Source organism: Stegostoma tigrinum, chromosome 45 (assembly GCF_030684315.1).
Source record: "Stegostoma tigrinum isolate sSteTig4 chromosome 45, sSteTig4.hap1, whole genome shotgun sequence".
In the NCBI taxonomy this organism is placed as follows: domain Eukaryota; kingdom Metazoa; phylum Chordata; class Chondrichthyes; order Orectolobiformes; family Stegostomatidae; genus Stegostoma; species Stegostoma tigrinum.
In genome coordinates this window covers 878,951-897,331 of record NC_081398.1, presented here as the reverse complement: position 1 = coordinate 897,331, position 18,381 = coordinate 878,951, and the positions used below count along the sequence as shown (strand labels likewise).

Sequence of the window (18,381 nt, the reverse complement as noted above, 5' to 3'; positions counted from 1 at the left end):
AGGGTCATGTTGCGGCTGTACAGGACATTGGTCAGGGTCCCTTTTGGAATACTGTGCGCGATTCTGGTCTCCCTGCTACAGGAAGCATGTTGTGAAACTGTACAGGGCAGAGTTCATAGTTTGTTGAAGATGGAGTTGCAGGTAGACAGGGCGGTGAAGAAGGTGTTTGGGACGCTCGCCTTTATTGGTCAGTGCATCGGAGCTGGTGGGGAGGGTCATGTTGCGGCTGTACAGGACATTGGTCAGGGTCCCTTTTGGAATACTGTGCGCGATTCTGGTCTCCCTGCTACAGGAAGCATGTTGTGAAACTGTACAGGGCAGAGTTCATAGTTTGTTGAAGATGGAGTTGCAGGTAGACAGGGCGGTGAAGAAGGTGTTTGGGACGCTCGCCTTTATTGGTCAGTGCATCGGAGCTGGTGGGGAGGGTCATGTTGCGGCTGTACAGGACATTGGTCAGGGTCCCTTTTGGAATACTGTGCGCGATTCTGGTCTCCCTGCTACAGGAAGCATGTTGTGAAACTGGAAAGGGTTCGGGAAAGATTTACAAGGATGGTGCCGGGGTTGGAGGGCTTGAGCTACAGGGAGGGGCTGGATACACTGGGGCTATTTTCCCTGGAGCGTCAGAGGCTGAGGGGGGACCTTATAGAGGTTTATAAAATCATGAGGGGCATGGATAGGGTGAATAGACAGGGTCTTTTCCCCAGGGTGGGGGAGTCCAAAACCAGAGGGGCATAGGTTTAAGGTGAGAGGGGAAAGATTTAAAAGGGACCTGAGAGGTAACTTTTTCACACAGAGGATGGTGCGTGCATGGAATGAGCTGCCAGAGGAAGTGGTGGGGGCTGGTACAGTTACAGCATTTAAAAGGCATCTGGATGGGGACATGGATAGGAAGGGATTAGAAGGATATGGGCCAAATGCTGGTGAATGGGGCTGGATTCATTTAGGATATCTGGTTAGCATGGACAAGTTGGGCCGAAGGGCCTGTTTCCATGCTGTAAGCTCTAGACTGTTGTGAGACACCATGTAGAGTACTGGGTACAGTACTGATCTCCCTATTTCAGGAAGGACGTAAATGCATCAGAAACAGTTCAGAGAAGGATTATGAGACCAGCAAAGACAGAAACAGCTGCAGAAACACAGCGGGTCTGACAGCATCTGTGAAGAGAGCAACAAAGGCGATATTTAAAATCAAACATGACTCACCTTTGAAGGATTATCAGACAAATACAGGACACAAAATGTGAATTCAAGTTACAGATGCTTCCAGACCTGCTGAGGGTCTCCAGCACTAAGTGCTTTTATTTCAGACTGCGAAAATCCAGGTTGTTTTCATTTACGAGTCAGACACGGAGAATTGACCGTTTGTCTAATGAGAGGATGGACAGGATGGGTTTGTATTTGCTGCAGTTTAGAGGCAAAGGCAACTTGATTAAAAGATATTAGACCCAGCGGGATGATAGTTCCTCTTGTGGGAAAATCAAGCCTCCCTATCACTGTAACCTTCTCCAACTCCTCCAAACCCTCCCTATCTCTGTCACCCCCTCCAGCCCGTACACCCCCTCCCTATCTCTGTAACCCCCTCCAGCCCCTACACCCCCTCCCTATCTCTGTCAGCCCCTCCACCCCCTCCCTATCTCTGTCACCCCCTCCAGCCCCTACACCCCCTCCCTATCTCTGTAACCCCCTCCAGCCCCTACACCCCCTCCCTATCTCTGTCAGCCCCTCCAGCCCCTACACCCCCTCCCTATCTCTGTCAGCCCCTCCAGCCCCTACACCCCCTCCCTATCACTGTAACCCCCTCCAGCCCCTACACCCCTCCCTATCTCTGTCACCCCCTCCAGCCCCTACACCCCCTCCCTATCTCTGTCACCCCCTCCAGCCCCTACACCCCTCCCTATCTCTGTCACCTCCTCCAGCCCCTACACTCCCTCCCTATCTCTGTCACCCCCTCCGTCCCAATACACCCCCTCCCTATCTCTGTCACCCCCTCCAGCCCCTACACCCCTCCCTATCTCTGTCACCCCCTCCGGCCCCTACACCCCTCCCTATCTCTGTCACCTCCTCCAGCCCCTACACCCCCTTCCTATCTCTGTCACCTCCTCCGTCCCAATACACCCCCTCCCTATCTCTGTCACCCCCTCCAGCCCCTCCCTATCTCTGGTACAAAATCCCTTTCTGACATGTTAGCAGGAAGCTGGTGGCACATCTCCAAGTGTCACAGCCAGATTTTTATATCTGTAATTCCTCCTGTTTTTTTTGTTTGCCCTGATGTGAGACTCTCTGTAAACACAGCACCAACAGAATTTCCCCAACATTTTAACAGGGGCATTTGGTAAAGACCGCTTTGGCTTGGACCCATTCCAGGACATTGCAAGGTGGTGAGAGGTGGACAAATCTGCTCTATCATTTCCTGCCTTCGCCAAGAGAGTGAACAAATTCTGTTTTAACAGTGACAGAGAGAGAGAGATTGACCAAAACCGCCCCCCCCCTTACCGGAGATGGCAGCTGTGCGACTCAGCAGTTTCTCTGACCCCAGCTTGAATCTTCCCTGATCTGAAATATCCATCAGTAACACAGGACCCAGCATGGAACTGACCGTGCTTGCTGCTGTTTGCGATGGTCCTCGCCGGGTGTCGACCAGCTGCAGAGGGGGAGGAAATGACTGTGCGTGAGGGAGACAGAATCTGTGTAACTCCATCTGATAATATCATTGATGAAGATGTCAAAACAAGAGTTGTAGTGGTGGGACGGGGGGTGGGGGAAGCAAAATGACTTTAATATATAACTGCCAGTGCTTTGAGAAGATCACTAACTAGATATCATTAGGACAAAAGAGAATGCTTTATAAATTCAGGTGGTGAGCCAGTAACTGTTGAGAGACAGTTAACAATTCGAGTCAGGTCTTCAGAGGTGCCCGGGTCTGAGATGGGCTTGGCATTCTACCATCTCCCAGTGGATCCCACACTCTGGAGATCTCGCAGTGGATCCATCAGTCCAGAATCTCGCACCCACTGGATTGATGGTGAGATTGACTCTGGCTGGTGGTAGTCACAGCCTGGTATTTGTGAGGTACAAAATGTCACTTGTCAGTACAGGCCTGGATAGAACACAGCACAGCACCGGCCCTTCGGCCCACAATGTTGTGCCGACCTTTTACTCTAACCCGAAGGTCTATCTAACCTCCACCCCTACCTTATACTATCATCCAAATGCCTATCTAAGAGCCACTTAAATGCCCCTAATGATGCCGACCCCACTACCCTCTCTGGCAATGCATTCCATGCCCCGACCACTCTCTGAGTAAAGAACCTACATCTGTCGTCTCCCCTATATCTACCTCCTTTCACTTTAAAACTAATGTCCCTCATAATAGCTACCTGCACCTTAGGACAAAGTCTCTGGCTATCCACTCTGTTTATACCTCTGATTATTTTATACACCTCTCAAAGAGAAAAGCCCTAGCTCTCTCAACCTTTCCCCAGGAGACCTTCCCTCCAGTCCAGGCAACATCCTGGTAAATCTCCTCTGCACCTTTTCCAACACTTCCACATCTTTCCTGTAATGAGGCAACCAGAACTGGACACAATACTCCAGATGTGGCTGAACCAGGCTTTTTTATAGCTGGAGCATAACTTCACGGCTGTTGAACTCAATCCCTCTATTAATGAAAGCTAACACACCATCTGCCTTCCTAACAACTCTATCCACTGGGTGGCAGCTTTCAGGGAACTGTGGACATGAACCCCGAGATCCCTCTGCTCCTCCACACTGCCAAGAATCTTTCTGTTAACCCTGTGTCCTGCTTTCAAGTTTGTCCTTCCAAAATGAATCACCTCACACTTTTCAGGGTTAAACTCCATCTGCCACTTCTCAGCCCAGCTCTGCATCCTATCAATGTCCCTTTGTAACCTAGAACAGCCCTCTGCACTGTCCACAATGTGACCCACCTTCGTATCGTCCGCGAACTTGCTAATCCACCCTTCCACTCCTTCATCCAAACCATTTACAAAAATCACAAATAGAAGAGGACCCAGAACAGATCCTTGTGGTACACCACTCATAACTGAGCACCGTGTTGAATATTTTCCATCCACTACAACCCTTTGTCTTCTAAGGGTCAGCCAATTCTGAATCTAATCTGCCACATTGCCGCCTATCCCATTACTCCTTACCTTCTGCATGAGCCTACCATCGGGAACCTTATCAAACTCCTTACTTCAATCTATGTATACCACATCCACTCCACCATCTTCGTCCATGTGTTTGGTCACCTCTTCAAAGAATTCAATAAGGTTTGTGAGGCATGATCTCCCCCTCACAAATCCATGCTATCACAAATCAAACTGTGCCTTTCCAAGTGATCAGAAACCCTAACTCTCAGCGCCCTTTCCAATAATTTGCTCACCACTGAAGTAAGATATTGTCCAGATCTTGTTCCATATGGACATGGAATTCTTCAGTATCCGAGGAGTCACGCATGGTGCTGAACATTGTGCAATCATCGGGGAACATCCCCACTCCTGACCTAACGATGGAGGGAAGGTCATTGATGAAGCAGCTGAGGACGGTTGGGCCCAGGACACTGCCCTGAGGAGCTCCTGCAGAGATGTCCTGGAGCTGAGATGACTGACCTCCAACAATTACAACCATCTCTCTATGTGTCAGGTCTGACTCCAATCACCAGAGCATTTGCCCCCTGACACCCAGTGACTCCAGTTTTGCCAGGGCTCCTTGATGCCACACCCGGTTGAATAACGCCTTGACAGCGTCAACTCTGTAACTCAGCACTTTGACCCATGTTTAGGGCCAAAGCTGTAATGAGATCATTTAATTGATTTGATTTATTATTGTCACATGTACCGGGGTACGATGAAAAGTTCTGTTTTGCACGCTACACAGGCAGGTCATGCCATACAAAGTGCAATAGGGTAATAGAACAAAGCAGGGAATACAATGTTATGGCTGCAGAGAAAGTGCACAGACAGCGAGATCAGAATTAAATTTTAAATTTGAGAGGTCCATTCACAAGTCTAATAACAGCAGGGAAGGAGGTGTTCTTGAATCTGTTGGTATGTGTGTTTCAGCTTTTGTATCTTCTGCCTGACTGAAGAGGGTGGAAGAGATTATAACTGGGGTGGGAGAGGTCTTTGGTGTTGACCATCGTTCTGAGGCAGTGAGAAGTATAAATGGAGTCAATAGATGGAAGAGATATGTAGTAGGAACTGCCGATGCTGGAGAATCTGAGATAATAAGGTGTAGAGCTGGATGAACACAGCAGGCCAAGCAGCAGGAAAGTTGATGTTTCGGGTCTACACCCTTCTCCAGATTTCTGTTACACACAAATCCGCACACAAACATGCAGATACTCAAACACGCGCACACTGTCATACACAAACACACATGCAGTCAATGCCATACAAACATTCGCACGCTGTCACATACACACACAAACATGCAGTCACACAAGTTACAAACACACTGTCATATGCACATTTGTATATGCACACATGCATGTACAGTCATAGAAGCACACACAAATGTGCACATACACATGCAGGCAGTCATACACACAAACATGCATAGTCATACATGAGCACAAACACGTGCGCAATCATACACATGCACGCACACAAAAATGTGCTCATTCATACATACACATGCACACACACCATCATGCATGTTTTGTGCCATACACACACATGCGTGCACTGCCATACACACACATGCGTGCACTGCCATACACACACATGCATGCACTGCCATACACAAACATGCATGCGCACCTCTGCACACAAACATCTATATAAATATACACAAACACACATGCACGCAGAAGCATACACAAACACACGCATACACAAACGTGTGCACAGTCATACACAAACACGCACACCATCATGCACTTACTGTCGTACACATGCGCGCGCACACTGTCATACACACACATGCATACACTGCTATATGTGCAAACATACACACACACAGCGCAGTTATACACGCACATGCAGTCATGCACAGCACACACGCTGTCATATGCATGCTCAGTCATACCCGCGTGCGTGCATGCACACAATATAACATGCATGCGCGCACTCACCCACACACAAACATATGCATACGTGCTCCCAGTCTTACACATACAAAAACACATGCACGCACACACAAAAGCGCGCGGTCATGCGCACGCACACACAAAAGCGCGGTCATGCGCACGCACACAAAAACACGCAGTCATGTGCACGCACACACAGAAATAGGAGCCCGTGCGCACACACACCCACACATAAACATGCACACAGAGCACGTGGGCTCCCAGTCCATACATATGCACAAACGCATGCAGTCATTAACACACACAAAAGTGCGCAGTTGTGCGTGCACACAGAAACGGGCACGCGCACACACACAGAAATAGGCACGCACTTGCGCACACACACTCGCATCCAGTCACACAAACATGCACATGGAGCACGCGTGCTCACGCAGTCTCGTGCATACACACACAAACACGCAGTCGCACGCGCACACACACAAACACCTGCACACAAACATGAAGATACTGCAACACACACAAATGTGCATGCACAAACACGCACAAATACACACAAACATTCGCGTGCATGCACTGTCACACACAAACATGCACACGCAGTCATACACACGCAAGCAGTCACATACACGAGTCACGCACAGTCATACACACTCGCTCCCACACACACAGGATACACAAAACATCCTCCACAATAATCCTCAACAGTGATACTTCGCAAGACTGCGTTCTCAGCCCCCGACTACACTCCTTACAGACTCACAGGCTATTGTCTCTTCGTGTCGGAGGCTGAGGGGGAACCTTATAGAGGTTTATAAAATCATGAGGGGCATGGATACGGTGAATAGACAGGGTCTTTTCCCAGGGTAGGGGAGCTCAAAACTAGAGGGGCATAGGTTTAAGGTGAGGGGGGAAAAACTTAAAAGGGACCTCAGGGGTAACTTTTTCACGCAGAGGGTGGTGCATGTATGGAATGAGCTGCCAGAGGAAGTGGTGGGGGCTGGTACAGTTACAACATTTAAAGGGCATCTGGATGGGGCCATGAATAGGAAGGGTTTAGAGGGATATGGACCAAATGCTGCTGAATGGGACTCGATTAATTTTGGATATCTGGCCAGGAAGGATGAGCTGGACCAGAGGGACTGTCTTTCTATATGACTCTGTGTAGGGACTCCTGCATCTTGTTATCCAGCTTGAAATAACACATAGCAGCAAGGAGGCGTTCCAACTGCAAGTCAAGTGCTGGACATGAGGATAACAAGCTTCCTGGCTCAGTGCCAAAGGCCCTCACTGCCCAGCTAACTTCTAACTGGACAATTCCGAGCTGCTGGTGAATGTCAGCGTGACAATGCTGTGCTTTAAGAGGTTATTTTGTCCTGGTTTCTTTCAGAGCGACTGGGGGACAGCCGCTGAGCAGCCTTTGGGAAGATTAACAACTTTTGAGGCTCGGGGTTTGTTTGCTTTTTTTAAATTGGAATGACAGAAGCAGCCTGAGTAGATGAGGTCAAGCTGTCACCGATCCAGGAGCTTTAGTTTTGAGCTTTCAGCAGTTGTTGTTAGGGTCTTGAAGAAGTTATGTTTTCCCCTCTCCCGATTACAGCCAAAAAGCTGGGGCTTCTCTTCCTGAGCTGCTGGAGTTGCATGTGAAACAATCTGTTTTCTGAATTTACCTTTTGCCATGGGGGTCTTTATGTGATGTTACCATATTGGAATTAGTAAGAGTTACTGTATCTATTATTCGGTTAAGTTTTCAAATAGTGTTTTTGTTTCAAGTTCCTGTTTCTTTTACTGTATTTTTAACTACTGTTTGAATAAATTGTGTTTTGCTTAATGTTGAGTAGTTTAACCAGTTGCATTGCATCTGGAACACGGGACCTGATATTTACCTTTACAGTAAGAAAATGTCAGAGTCTAGGCTACCATTTTAATACAGTATGAGGGGCCTGGTTCGGTCTGTAACATCAGAAAAGTGCAGAAATCCCAGTGAGATGTTTTCACCTCCAGTACAACAGAGAGCCTTACACACAAAACAAACATTGTGTAACCCGTGATACTTCCTTTTATTTCAGACGCTCCGGAAGAACACATTACATCACTGTTTCTGGGTACGGGTTAGCGTTTCCGGGGTAAACAGAAAACTCTACATTACAACATACTATCTGCCTGGGTAAAATACCGACGACGTTATGAAAAATTCCTTAATTTAACAAAAGAACAAAATAATAAATGGTCTCGTTAATGGATTGCCTGATCAGGAGCACTTAAAAAAAGTCCACATCCTCTGGAGCATCCAGGTCTCTGTATTCTACAATGTTTCTGGGATCTCCTCTCAGCATCCTGCAAAGCAACAACAGATGATATCATGTGCGTTCTGTGGGCAAGCTCTCCATATCCCTCCCACAAGCAGCGGACCTCCAGCCTCTCCCCTCAGTCATCTGTGCTATCACAGCAGTCTCAGCCATTCCTGGCCAGACGGTGTCTTTGTTGGGGAAGTGGCCCCACTTGGTGGGTAGAAGGTGGGAAGTCAGGGATAGCGGTTCTTGGGTGGGGGAGGGGGGTGGTGGGCAATAGCCTGTGGCTCTCCTCTGGAATCTTCCCCAGTAATGACAGGCTGAAGGATCCAGTGAATGTCCAAACGGGGACAGGTGAATGTGGCAGCAGCTGCAGGAAGGGAGGTGGTCTACAGAGGGGCAGGTGTAATGGCTGGAAGTCAATAAGCAGCAGAATCCAATACAGACGCAGGGAGGAAGAGAAATCAGAACAACACTAAGCACAAAAAGCAGGTTCAAACCTTTCATCGAGGATATCTCTATGGCCAATGCCAGTCCTACCCCAAATGAAGTCGTGTTTTCTCTTGCTCGATCTGTGGCACTCAGGCTTTGCCCCCAAACTCCTCGATGTGTTGCTTCCCCAGTGTAAGCTGCCTTACAGAGGTGGGACAGCACACAGAGACAGCAGGGTACCCTGCTCTCTGCAAACACTGGCTCCTCACCAGGTTCTGGGCTGTTCCAGGCCAAGTACACGACCTTATTATGCTTCTACAAAAATAATCATCCCCGACTTTTTCACTCGGCCTGCAGTACAGACAGAGAAAGAACCCCTTGCTGGTTTTTGAAAACAAGGGCCTGCTCTTTCGAAGCAAAAGTTCGTGCGGTGTTAAAAAGTCAAAGTGATGGTCAATGTTTGGGTAAAGGACCTGGAGTACAGATCTGAAAAGTACAGGGCTGTTCAAACTTCTCTCAGGCCTGCTCATTCTCATTTCTCAGGTAATGATCCAATTCCAGTCTGACCCTGCCTCATCCACACTATCAGTGAGCACGTTCCAGATCCTCACTACTTGCTGCGTGAGAAACAGTTTCTCCTTGCCTCACTGTTGTTTCTTTTACCAATCCCCTTCAATCAGTGCCTCCCAGCTCTCAGTCCTTCCCCCTACCCCTACCCCAACCCCAATCACCCCCCCTTGACCTGCCCTGCAATGGGAAGTGTCTCTCTCCATCGAATCTGGCCACGGCACTGAACATCTTCATCAAATCTCCTCTCCAGCTTCTCGTCTCCCGGGATAACAGTCCCAGCTGCTCCAAACTGCCCACGTAACTACAGTCCCTCATCTGAATCTGCTCTGCACTCTTCCCAATGCCGTCACATCCTCCCGAAGGTGCAGGACCCAGAAATTTGGGGGTGGGGGGGGGCACAATACTCCAACTGAGGTCTAACTAGTGTCTTCTGCACATTCACAATAAAGGTCCCTGCTTTTGTCCTCCATGGCTTGGGACAGTGGCTCGGCAGTTAGCATCGTTTCCTCATAGCACCAGGGACCCAGGTTCGATTCCACCCTCCGGCAAGCGGAGTATACACAGTCTCCCCATCTCTGCGTGGGTTTCCTCCGGGTACTCCGGTTTCTTCCCACAGTCCAAAGGTGCGCTGCTTACGGTGGACTGGCTGTGCTAAATTGTCCCCTCAGTATCCAGGGATGAGCAGGTTGGGGTGGTATAGCCGGGGGAAATGCACAGTTACAGGGATGGGGATGGGATGCCCTTTCAACGGTTGGTGTTTCAAGCTGAAGATTTGTCGTACTTTAGTGATCACTTTTCCCAACCTCTGCACCACTCATTTATTCGTAAGCGTACCTGGATCCCTCCGCTTCTACATCCTTTGTTTTGAATTGGCTTCTTCCGTTATCCCCTAAGCTTAAGCTTGCCACACTTCTACATGTGCTTGAGGGATCAGGGAGTGGGAAAACTCCAGTTGGAGCTCCAGGGAGTGTCATACAAGACAGCTACTACAACAGCGTGCATTCATATAGCACCATTAACACAATTAATGGGACAAACAGCTTTGCCACATGCAAACATTACCTGACATCAAACCCCACAAGGAAACATTAACTACAAGTGGCCAGCAGCTTGGTCAAAGCGATCAGGGTTGAAGATGACTCTTACATGAGGAGAGACAGGGTCGTGGGGGCTAGGAGGAAGAGTTCCAGAGCTCGGGGCCCAGGCAGCTGAAGGCACGGCCCCCAATGGGGGAGCGATGGGAATCGGGGGATGGTCAAGGGGCTGGAATTGGAGGGGGTGACAGAGATAGGGAGGGGGTGTAGGGGCTGGAGGAGGTGACAGAGATAGGGAGGGGGTGTAGGGACTGGAGGGGGTGACAGAGATAGGGAGGGGGTGTAGGGGCTGGAAGAGGTGACAGAGATAGGGAGGGGGTGTAGGGGCTGGAGGAGGTGACAGAGATAGGGAGGGGGTGTAGGGGCTGGAGGGGGTGACACAGACAGGGAGGGGGGTGTAGGGGCTGACACAGACAGGGAGGGGGGTGTAGGGGCTGGAGGGGGTGACAGAGATAGGGAGGGGGTGTAGGGGCTGGAGGAGGTGTAGAGGCTGGAGGGGGTGACACAGACAGGGAGGGGGGTGTAGGGGCTGGAGGGGGTGACACAGACAGGGAGGGGGTGTACGGTCTGGAGGGTACAGAAGTGGGACATGTTGTGGCCACGGAGGGATTTGTAAACGAGGATAACTTTCAAATTGAAGTTCTGCCGGACTGAATGTTGATCAGCAACATAGGGGTGGTACGTGAAAGGGTCTCTGTACGTGTCAGGACAGAGGACTAAGGTGAAGTTCAAAGGCAGTAAAACATCTTTCAGAGGCTGCCCACGACAAACCACGTGTAAGCACTGGGTACTGTGGATACCCACACACTGGCATTGACGTAGCACCACCCCTACACTCTGGATCTTCCTTGGAGCCTGGAACTGAGGGACAAATTACAGCAGATTTAATACAAATGCAGAAATAAAACTAACTCCAAGCGGCTCTCCTCCAGTAGAGAGCGATATGGTGTAGGTACGTGCTCACAAGCCAGGGCCAAACTGACAACAAACAGCAGTGAACAACCAAACCAAACCAAGCTGCTTCCTAGCAGCAGTTTGCAGTTACGCACCCCTGGAGATATTCAGTCATTCTGTCCCTGCATTGGAAACACACAGACTGGGAGAAAGGGCTGACTGGCTTCTCTCTACACTGTGAACCCATACAGTACAAAGAACTTGGCCACACAACTCAGGCCAAACACTCCTGTTCAGGCTGCAATCTCGGAGAGGCACGTCTTGCTGACAGAGCAAGGCATCACTAGCCAAGAGGTCGAGCGGAAAAAGCTGTCAGCCATTCAGACCTATTCGATAACAAGGTTAGAGTGAATAAATGCAAGGTGAGAGGAAGACTTGTTATCTGGAAACCATGAACTTGCTGAAACAGGACATCCTGTACGCACTGTAAATCTGATAGCAGAATGCAACATACTGAATGAAATCAACAAAACTCAGCAAAGCCGAATACGGTCTCACCGTAGCTCAAGTCTGATCATCAATTTTTATACCCATTAGGTATGTAGCCCATCCTGGGCACCGATCCAACTGGTCAAGTGTTCCAGGGTAATGGGTGGCTTGATGTCTAATGGAATTACATCCTTGAATGCCCCACTGTCAACACTGACCAGAAACTCAGTTTGACTCAGCATTTTAATACAAGAGTAGGCCAGAGACTGGGAATCCTGTAGCAATAACTCCCCTCCTGTCTCCCCAAAGCCTGTCCCACCATCTGCAAGGCACAAGGCAGGAGGGTGATGGAATACCACACCCACCCCCCCAACTTGCCCCTGGATGGGGGCAGCTCCAACAACACTCAGGAAGCCCAACACCATCCAGGACAAAGCAGCTCCCGCTCGATTGGCACCACATCCACAAACATCCCACTCCCTCCCCCCACCGAAGCTCAGTCGCAGCAGTGTGTACCACCTACAAGAAATTCACCAAAGATCCTCAGGCAGCACCTTCCGAACCGACAACCACTTCCATCCAGAAGGACAAGGGGCAGCAGGTACATGGGAACATCACCCCCCTGCATGTTCCCCTCCGAGCAACTGCCCATCCTGACTTGGAAATATTTCGCCGTTTCTTCAGTGTCGCTGGGTCAAAATCCTGGAGTTCCCTTCCTAAGGGGCACTGTGGGTCCATCTATCGCAGGTGGGCTGCAGTGGTTCAAGGAGGCGGCTCAGCCCCACCTTCTCAAGGTGTGGCTTGGGATGGGAAATGTAAGCTGGCCCAGCCAGGGACACTGGCATCCTACTAATGAATAAAAACTAACTTGGTGCAAGATTGGCAGTTCAGTGAGTAAGGCTTTCTGCTATTTCACCAACGTGTGGGATAGGGGTTTGCGATAGAGAGAGACAATTCCAATTACAGAATACTGTTCCTGTAGATGCCCCAAGATTCGCTTCCTACATTTCAGGGAGAAATGATTCTTACAACAAATTGAAATGAAGGAAAAACATGGAAGAGGAAGTAAGCTGTAGGCCGATTAATGCTGACAAGGTACATCACCACATCCCCACTGCGCTGTGCTGCCATGCAGGTAGACAAGTCAAACAAACACTGAGAAAACCACAAGGACTGCTAGCTAAAGACTTGGTCCGTGAGGTAGACTTTTAGGAGAGAGGTGCAGAACTTTTGAGAAAGGGTGGAATGTACAAGGGGCTAAAACCAGAGGAGTACAGAGATCTTGGAGAGTTCTGGGACCTGATGTGGCCTACAGAAAGGAAGGGATGAGGTTTTGGAGGGACATGATGAAAAAAAAAATCTGGTCAGTGCAGGTAAGAGAGGACAAGGGGTTTAATTTAATTGGTGACAAATAGTTCTTGCCAAACACCAAAACAAACCTGTTCCTGGGCTTCCCTGGGTAGCCTCCCTGCCCTCGATATGCTTCATAGGCTCCACGACCACCATATTGAGGTGGTGGGTAGGCTGGTCCGGCTGTGGGGGAGAAAAGGCACAGTCAACAAATTCCTGTCAAACACGAGTCCCATCAAACGGCAGCTGTCATTTCATACCATCACTGTGACATCAACTCCACTTTCCTGCCTGCCCTCTACTGTTTAGCGTCTAAGCTAGTTAGAGAGAAGCCTAAACACCTAACACTTCTTTAGGGAGTGTCTGCTGACCTTCTCAGTCTCAGCTCACACCCAGTATCGGAGATTTCCCACGATCTTTGTAGCTAACCTGCACAGACACATTGTCAGACACCTGGAGGGCAGGCAGGATTTGAACTGGACAATGTGAGCCATGGGTAGGGACACTAGCAGAGTACGTCAGAACCCTCCTAACGGGTATTTATTCTAAATTAGATATGCTTTGATCATTAACAACCACCACCAGTTCTCTTAACCACAAGCAAATAATTGTCAGCCATTAGGAATCATTACCCTTGAATTCCATGTCACTCGAAAATCTGGCTAGGCTATTCTAAAACATAATGACACATCCTCTAGTATTCTTCCATAGGGTAACAACAAAACATTTGCAGCATCTCTGTCCAAGCTATCTCCCCTCATTCTAGATTCAACCTTAAATGCAAACATTCTCTCGTGTCTACCCTGTCAAAGCCTTTCAGAATCTTCAATATTTCACTAACGGCACGTGTCAGTCTTTTAGTCTCCAATAGACATGGCCTAATCTTCTAAAGACAAGCCACTTATCCTTTTATAAGTGAGAAAATAAAAACTGCACACGTGACATCAGCTACTTCTTCACCAATGTCCTATGAAGCAAAACACTCCAGGTTCATATTCCAAAGACTCGCAACCCTCAGAGATTAATGCTTCCCCATCTTTGGTTTAGATGGATGTTCCCTGATTTTTAAATTCATTACAGATTCTCCAACTAGAGAAAACTTTCTCACCACACCCACCCGGTCACGTCTCCTCAGGATCTTGTGTGTTTCACTGGAGTCACTCAGACGTTTCTGCTCTCCCGAGGTTACAAACCAAGCCTATCTAGCTTCTCCTCTTCAAGAAATTTGCCTATTTCGGGTGTCAGCCTTATAAACCTTCCCTGAACTGCTTCCAATGCATTCACATCCTTCTGTGGATTAGATATTTACCAACCTAAAGGAATGTTCCCTGAATCGAATGTGTGTTTTGGAAATTTAAAACCAGCGTGTCCACTATTCCACTGGCTATTCCTTTGAAGACCCTGGGATGAAACCCATCAGGACCTGGGCACATGTTGACTCACAACTCCAGTAATGTACACACCATTACTTCTTTGGTCATTGCAACTCTGAATTTCTCTTGTTCTTTCAAGCCCTGATTTACACTTTCCAGGATGCTACTTATATGCATTCTAATGAAGACTGATTCAAAAAATCCAATCAAGTCATCTGTGTTAAACAGAGAATAAAACTCCCAGGGCAGGGACAGAAATGGGATTAGATACAGAGCAAAGCTCCCTCTGCACTGTAACCCATCAAATACTCCCAGGGCAGGGGCAGCATGGGGTTAGGTACAGGGTGGCGCTCCCTCTACACTGTTCCCCCTTTCCCCCGTCCCCCACCATCAAACACTCCCAGGACAGGGACTGCACGGGGTTAGGTACAGAGTGACGCTCCCTCTATACTGTCCCCCCTCAAATACTCCCAGGGCAGGGACGGCACTGTGTTAGACAGATGAACCTTTTCACAAAAATGTGCACATTTTGTGCCTTCTTTTGCAAACTCCTCTTGGGTAAAGATATTAAGAAGAACGAAAGTAGGCTGTGGGTTAAGATACAAATCAGCGATGTTGTTGCAAATGATGAAACAAGGTTCAGTATTGCATGGTGACAACCAGCATCCTGACACGAGTTGGGTGCACAGCTTGTAAGTGAGATTATACCGTCCTATAAAATCTTCTCCTTCTAGCTTCACTACATTGGCCTCAGTAATCTTCACAAACTCTCCCAATGAAAACGGTTGCTAAGATCCTACAGTTTGCAGATTTTCTTCTCCCCACCATCTCAATGCAAGCAGATTGCAAGACGGATTGGTGAAAGCTGAGTGCAAACATTTTTACAACCCCCCCCACCCCGGCAACACCCATATCCCCTTGACCCCCTCTCTCCACAAGGTGCAAGAGGGCTTGACACAATTTGTGGTTCACGATGTACAACCAAAGGAAGCCAGATACCTCAAAATGATTTGGTGCCTTTAACTTCTGCCTGTTTTCTTCTGAAGCAATCTTAAAATCCATCACACACAAATAAAGTGATTAACAAAACAAACTTATGCACTGCAGCTATCAGGTTCCAAATGTCACTCAGATGAAAGAGTACGAGAGGATATGTGGAGTGACATTTCGCTGATCACCTGGGGAGTATGGCCTGAGATGACTATATCCACACAGGGCTGTCACAGCAAAACTGATGCTTCATCTACCCCATCAGGACAAAGAGAAAGCCCCAAGGTACAAAGCAACTCAAACACCATGACAAACTGGAAGAGACTGAAGCGACAGATCTAAATGGATCACGCAATGTTACCCTGTCCTGGCTTTCTTGAGCCAGACTGTGGGAAAGATGCTGAATTTGCTCCCGCAGAGAACCATCCAACTAAACTGAAGGAAGAAGTTGGATGAACCAAGGAGGGAGTGAGAAAGGAACAGGAGGCCATGCTGAGAGGAAGAGAGGGGGAGCTAGGAGAAAGCTCATGTGGATCTGAAAGACCAGCACAGAGCGGATGGGCCGAGAGGCCTGTGTGCCATCTTGCTATAAATGTGAAGCAATTGTGCAGCCCAAATATACAGCAACAAGTTCAACTTCCTGCCAGTCACTCTGTGGGCAGTCAAGCTAATTCAGTTTTGCAGACCTTACCTGCAAATCCCATCACAGGGGGACGGGGCTGACCGAACCCAATCAAACCTTGGGGAGAATGGTGAGGATAACCCATAGCGGGGTTCAAACCTGCAAGACAAATACAACTGGGTGTTTGATTCAAGCGAGCGAGCGAATCACCATCCAACATTCAAAACAGACCCGAAACACGCAACAGCAAAAGAGACAGCACAGTTAATGCTCACGGCAATAGTAAAGCAAGCACTGCATCATCAATCAGCTAACCCCGTGCTGTCCCTGCCCTGGGAGTGAGAGATTGTGGGGGGACAGTGTAGAGGGAGCTTTACCCTGTACCTAAATCCGTGCTGCCCCTGTCCTGGGAGTGTGGGATTGTGGGGGGACAGTGTAGAGGGAGCTTTACCCTGCACCTAACCCCGTGCTGTCCCTGTCCTGGGAGTGAGAGATGTGGGGGGGCAGTGTAGGGGAAGCTTTATCCTGTACCTAACCCCGTGCTGCCCCTGCCCTGGGAGTGTGTGAATGTGGGGGAACAGTGTAGAGAGAGCTTTACCCTGTACCTAACCCTGTGCTGTCCCTGTCCTGGGAGTGAGAGATGTTGGGGGGGAAAGTGTGGAGGGAGCTTTACTCAGTACCTAACCCCGTGCTGTCCCTGTCCTGGGAGTATTTGATGTGGGGACAGTGTGGAGGGAGCTTTACCCTGTATCTAACGCCATGCCGTCACTGCCCTGGGAGTGTCCGACGGTGGGGGGGAACAGTGTTAGAGGGAGCTTTACCCTGTACCTAACCCCGTGCTGCCCCTGCCCTGGGAGTGTGTGAATGTGGGGGGACAGTGTAGAGGGAGCTTACCCTGTACCTAAAACTGTGCTGCCCCTGTCCTGGGAGTGAGAGATGTTGGGGGGGAAAGTGTGGAGGGAGCTTTACTCAGTACCTAACCCCGTGCTGTCCCTGTCCTGGGAGTATTTGATGTGGGGACAGTGTGGAGGGAGCTTTACCCTGTATCTAACGCCATGCCGTCACTGCCCTGGGAGTGTCCGACGGTGGGGGGGAACAGTGTTAGAGGGAGCTTTACCCTGTACCTAACCCCGTGCTGCCCCTGCCCTGGGAGTGTGTGAATGTGGGGGGACAGTGTAGAGGGAGCTTTACCCTGCACCTAACCCCGTGCTGTCCCTGTCCTGGGAGTGTGGGATTGTGGGGGGACAGTGTAGAGAGCTTTACCCTGCACCTAACCCCATGCTGCCCCTGTCCTGGGAGTGTGGGATTGTGGGAGGACAGTGTAGAGGGAGCTTTACCCTGCACCTAACCCCGTGCTGTCCCTGTCCTGGGAGTGAGAGATGTGGGGGGACAGTGTAGAGGGAGCTTTACCCTGTACCTAAACCTGTGCTGCCCCTGTCCTGGGAGTGTGTGAATGCAGGGGGACAGTGTAGAGGAAGCTTTACCCTGCACCTAACCCCGTGCTGCCCCTGCCCTGGGAGTGTGTGAATGCAGGGGGACAGTGTAGAGGGAGCTTTACCCTGTACCTAACCCCGTGCTGCCCCTGCCCTGGGAGCGTGTGAATGTGGGGGGGACAGTGTAGAGGAAGCTTTACCCTGTACCTAACCCCGTGCTGCCCCTGCCCTGGGAGCGTGTGAATGTGGGGGGACAGTGTAGAGGGAGTTTACCCTGTACCTAACCCCGTGCTGCCCCTGCCCTGGGAGCGTGTGAATGTGGGGGGACAGTGTAGAGAGAGCTTTACCCTGTACCTAACCCCGTGCTGCCCCTGCCCTGGGAGTGTGTGAATGCAGGGGGACAGTGTAGAGGAAGCTTTACCCTGTACCTAACCCCGTGCTGCCCCTGCCCTGGGAGTGTGTGAATGCAGGGGGACAGTGTAGAGGGAGCTTTACCCTGTACCTAACCCCGTGCTGCCCCTGCCCTGGGAGCGTGTGAATGTGGGGGGACAGTGTAGAGGGAGTTTACCCTGTACCTAACCCCGTGCTGCCCCTGCCCTGGGAGCGTGTGAATGTGGGGGGACAGTGTAGAGAGAGCTTTACCCTGTACCTAACCCCGTGCTGCCCCTGCCCTGGGAGTGTGTGAATGCAGGGGGACAGTGTAGAGGAAGCTTTACCCTGTACCTAACCCCGTGCTGCCCCTGCCCTGGGAGTGTGTGAATTCGGGGGGACAGCGTAGAGGGAGTGGCAGACGC

General features: G+C 49.8%; 2 protein-coding genes across 2 annotated transcripts in view; both read right to left on the bottom strand.

The window, feature by feature from the left end:
- LOC125448642 (cysteinyl leukotriene receptor 1-like) overlaps nt 1-2,580 on the bottom strand; it is a 47,968-nt gene extending 45,388 nt beyond the window's left edge. The window contains exon 1 of the mRNA XM_048524069.1: nt 2,494-2,580. Within this exon, the coding sequence (XP_048380026.1) occupies nt 2,494-2,566 (73 nt within the window). The 5' untranslated portion in view covers nt 2,567-2,580. The remainder of the gene's footprint in view (nt 1-2,493) is intronic.
- A 5,505-nt stretch (nt 2,581-8,085) lies between these two features.
- srrt (serrate RNA effector molecule homolog (Arabidopsis)) overlaps nt 8,086-18,381 on the bottom strand; it is a 35,818-nt gene continuing 25,522 nt past the window's right edge. Inside the window, exons 16-18 of the mRNA XM_059642567.1 lie at nt 16,224-16,313; nt 13,259-13,352; nt 8,086-8,386 (exon numbers count right to left, since the gene is read on the bottom strand). Of these exons, the coding sequence (XP_059498550.1) occupies nt 8,311-8,386; nt 13,259-13,352; nt 16,224-16,313 (260 nt within the window). The 3' untranslated portion in view covers nt 8,086-8,310. The remainder of the gene's footprint in view (nt 8,387-13,258; nt 13,353-16,223; nt 16,314-18,381) is intronic.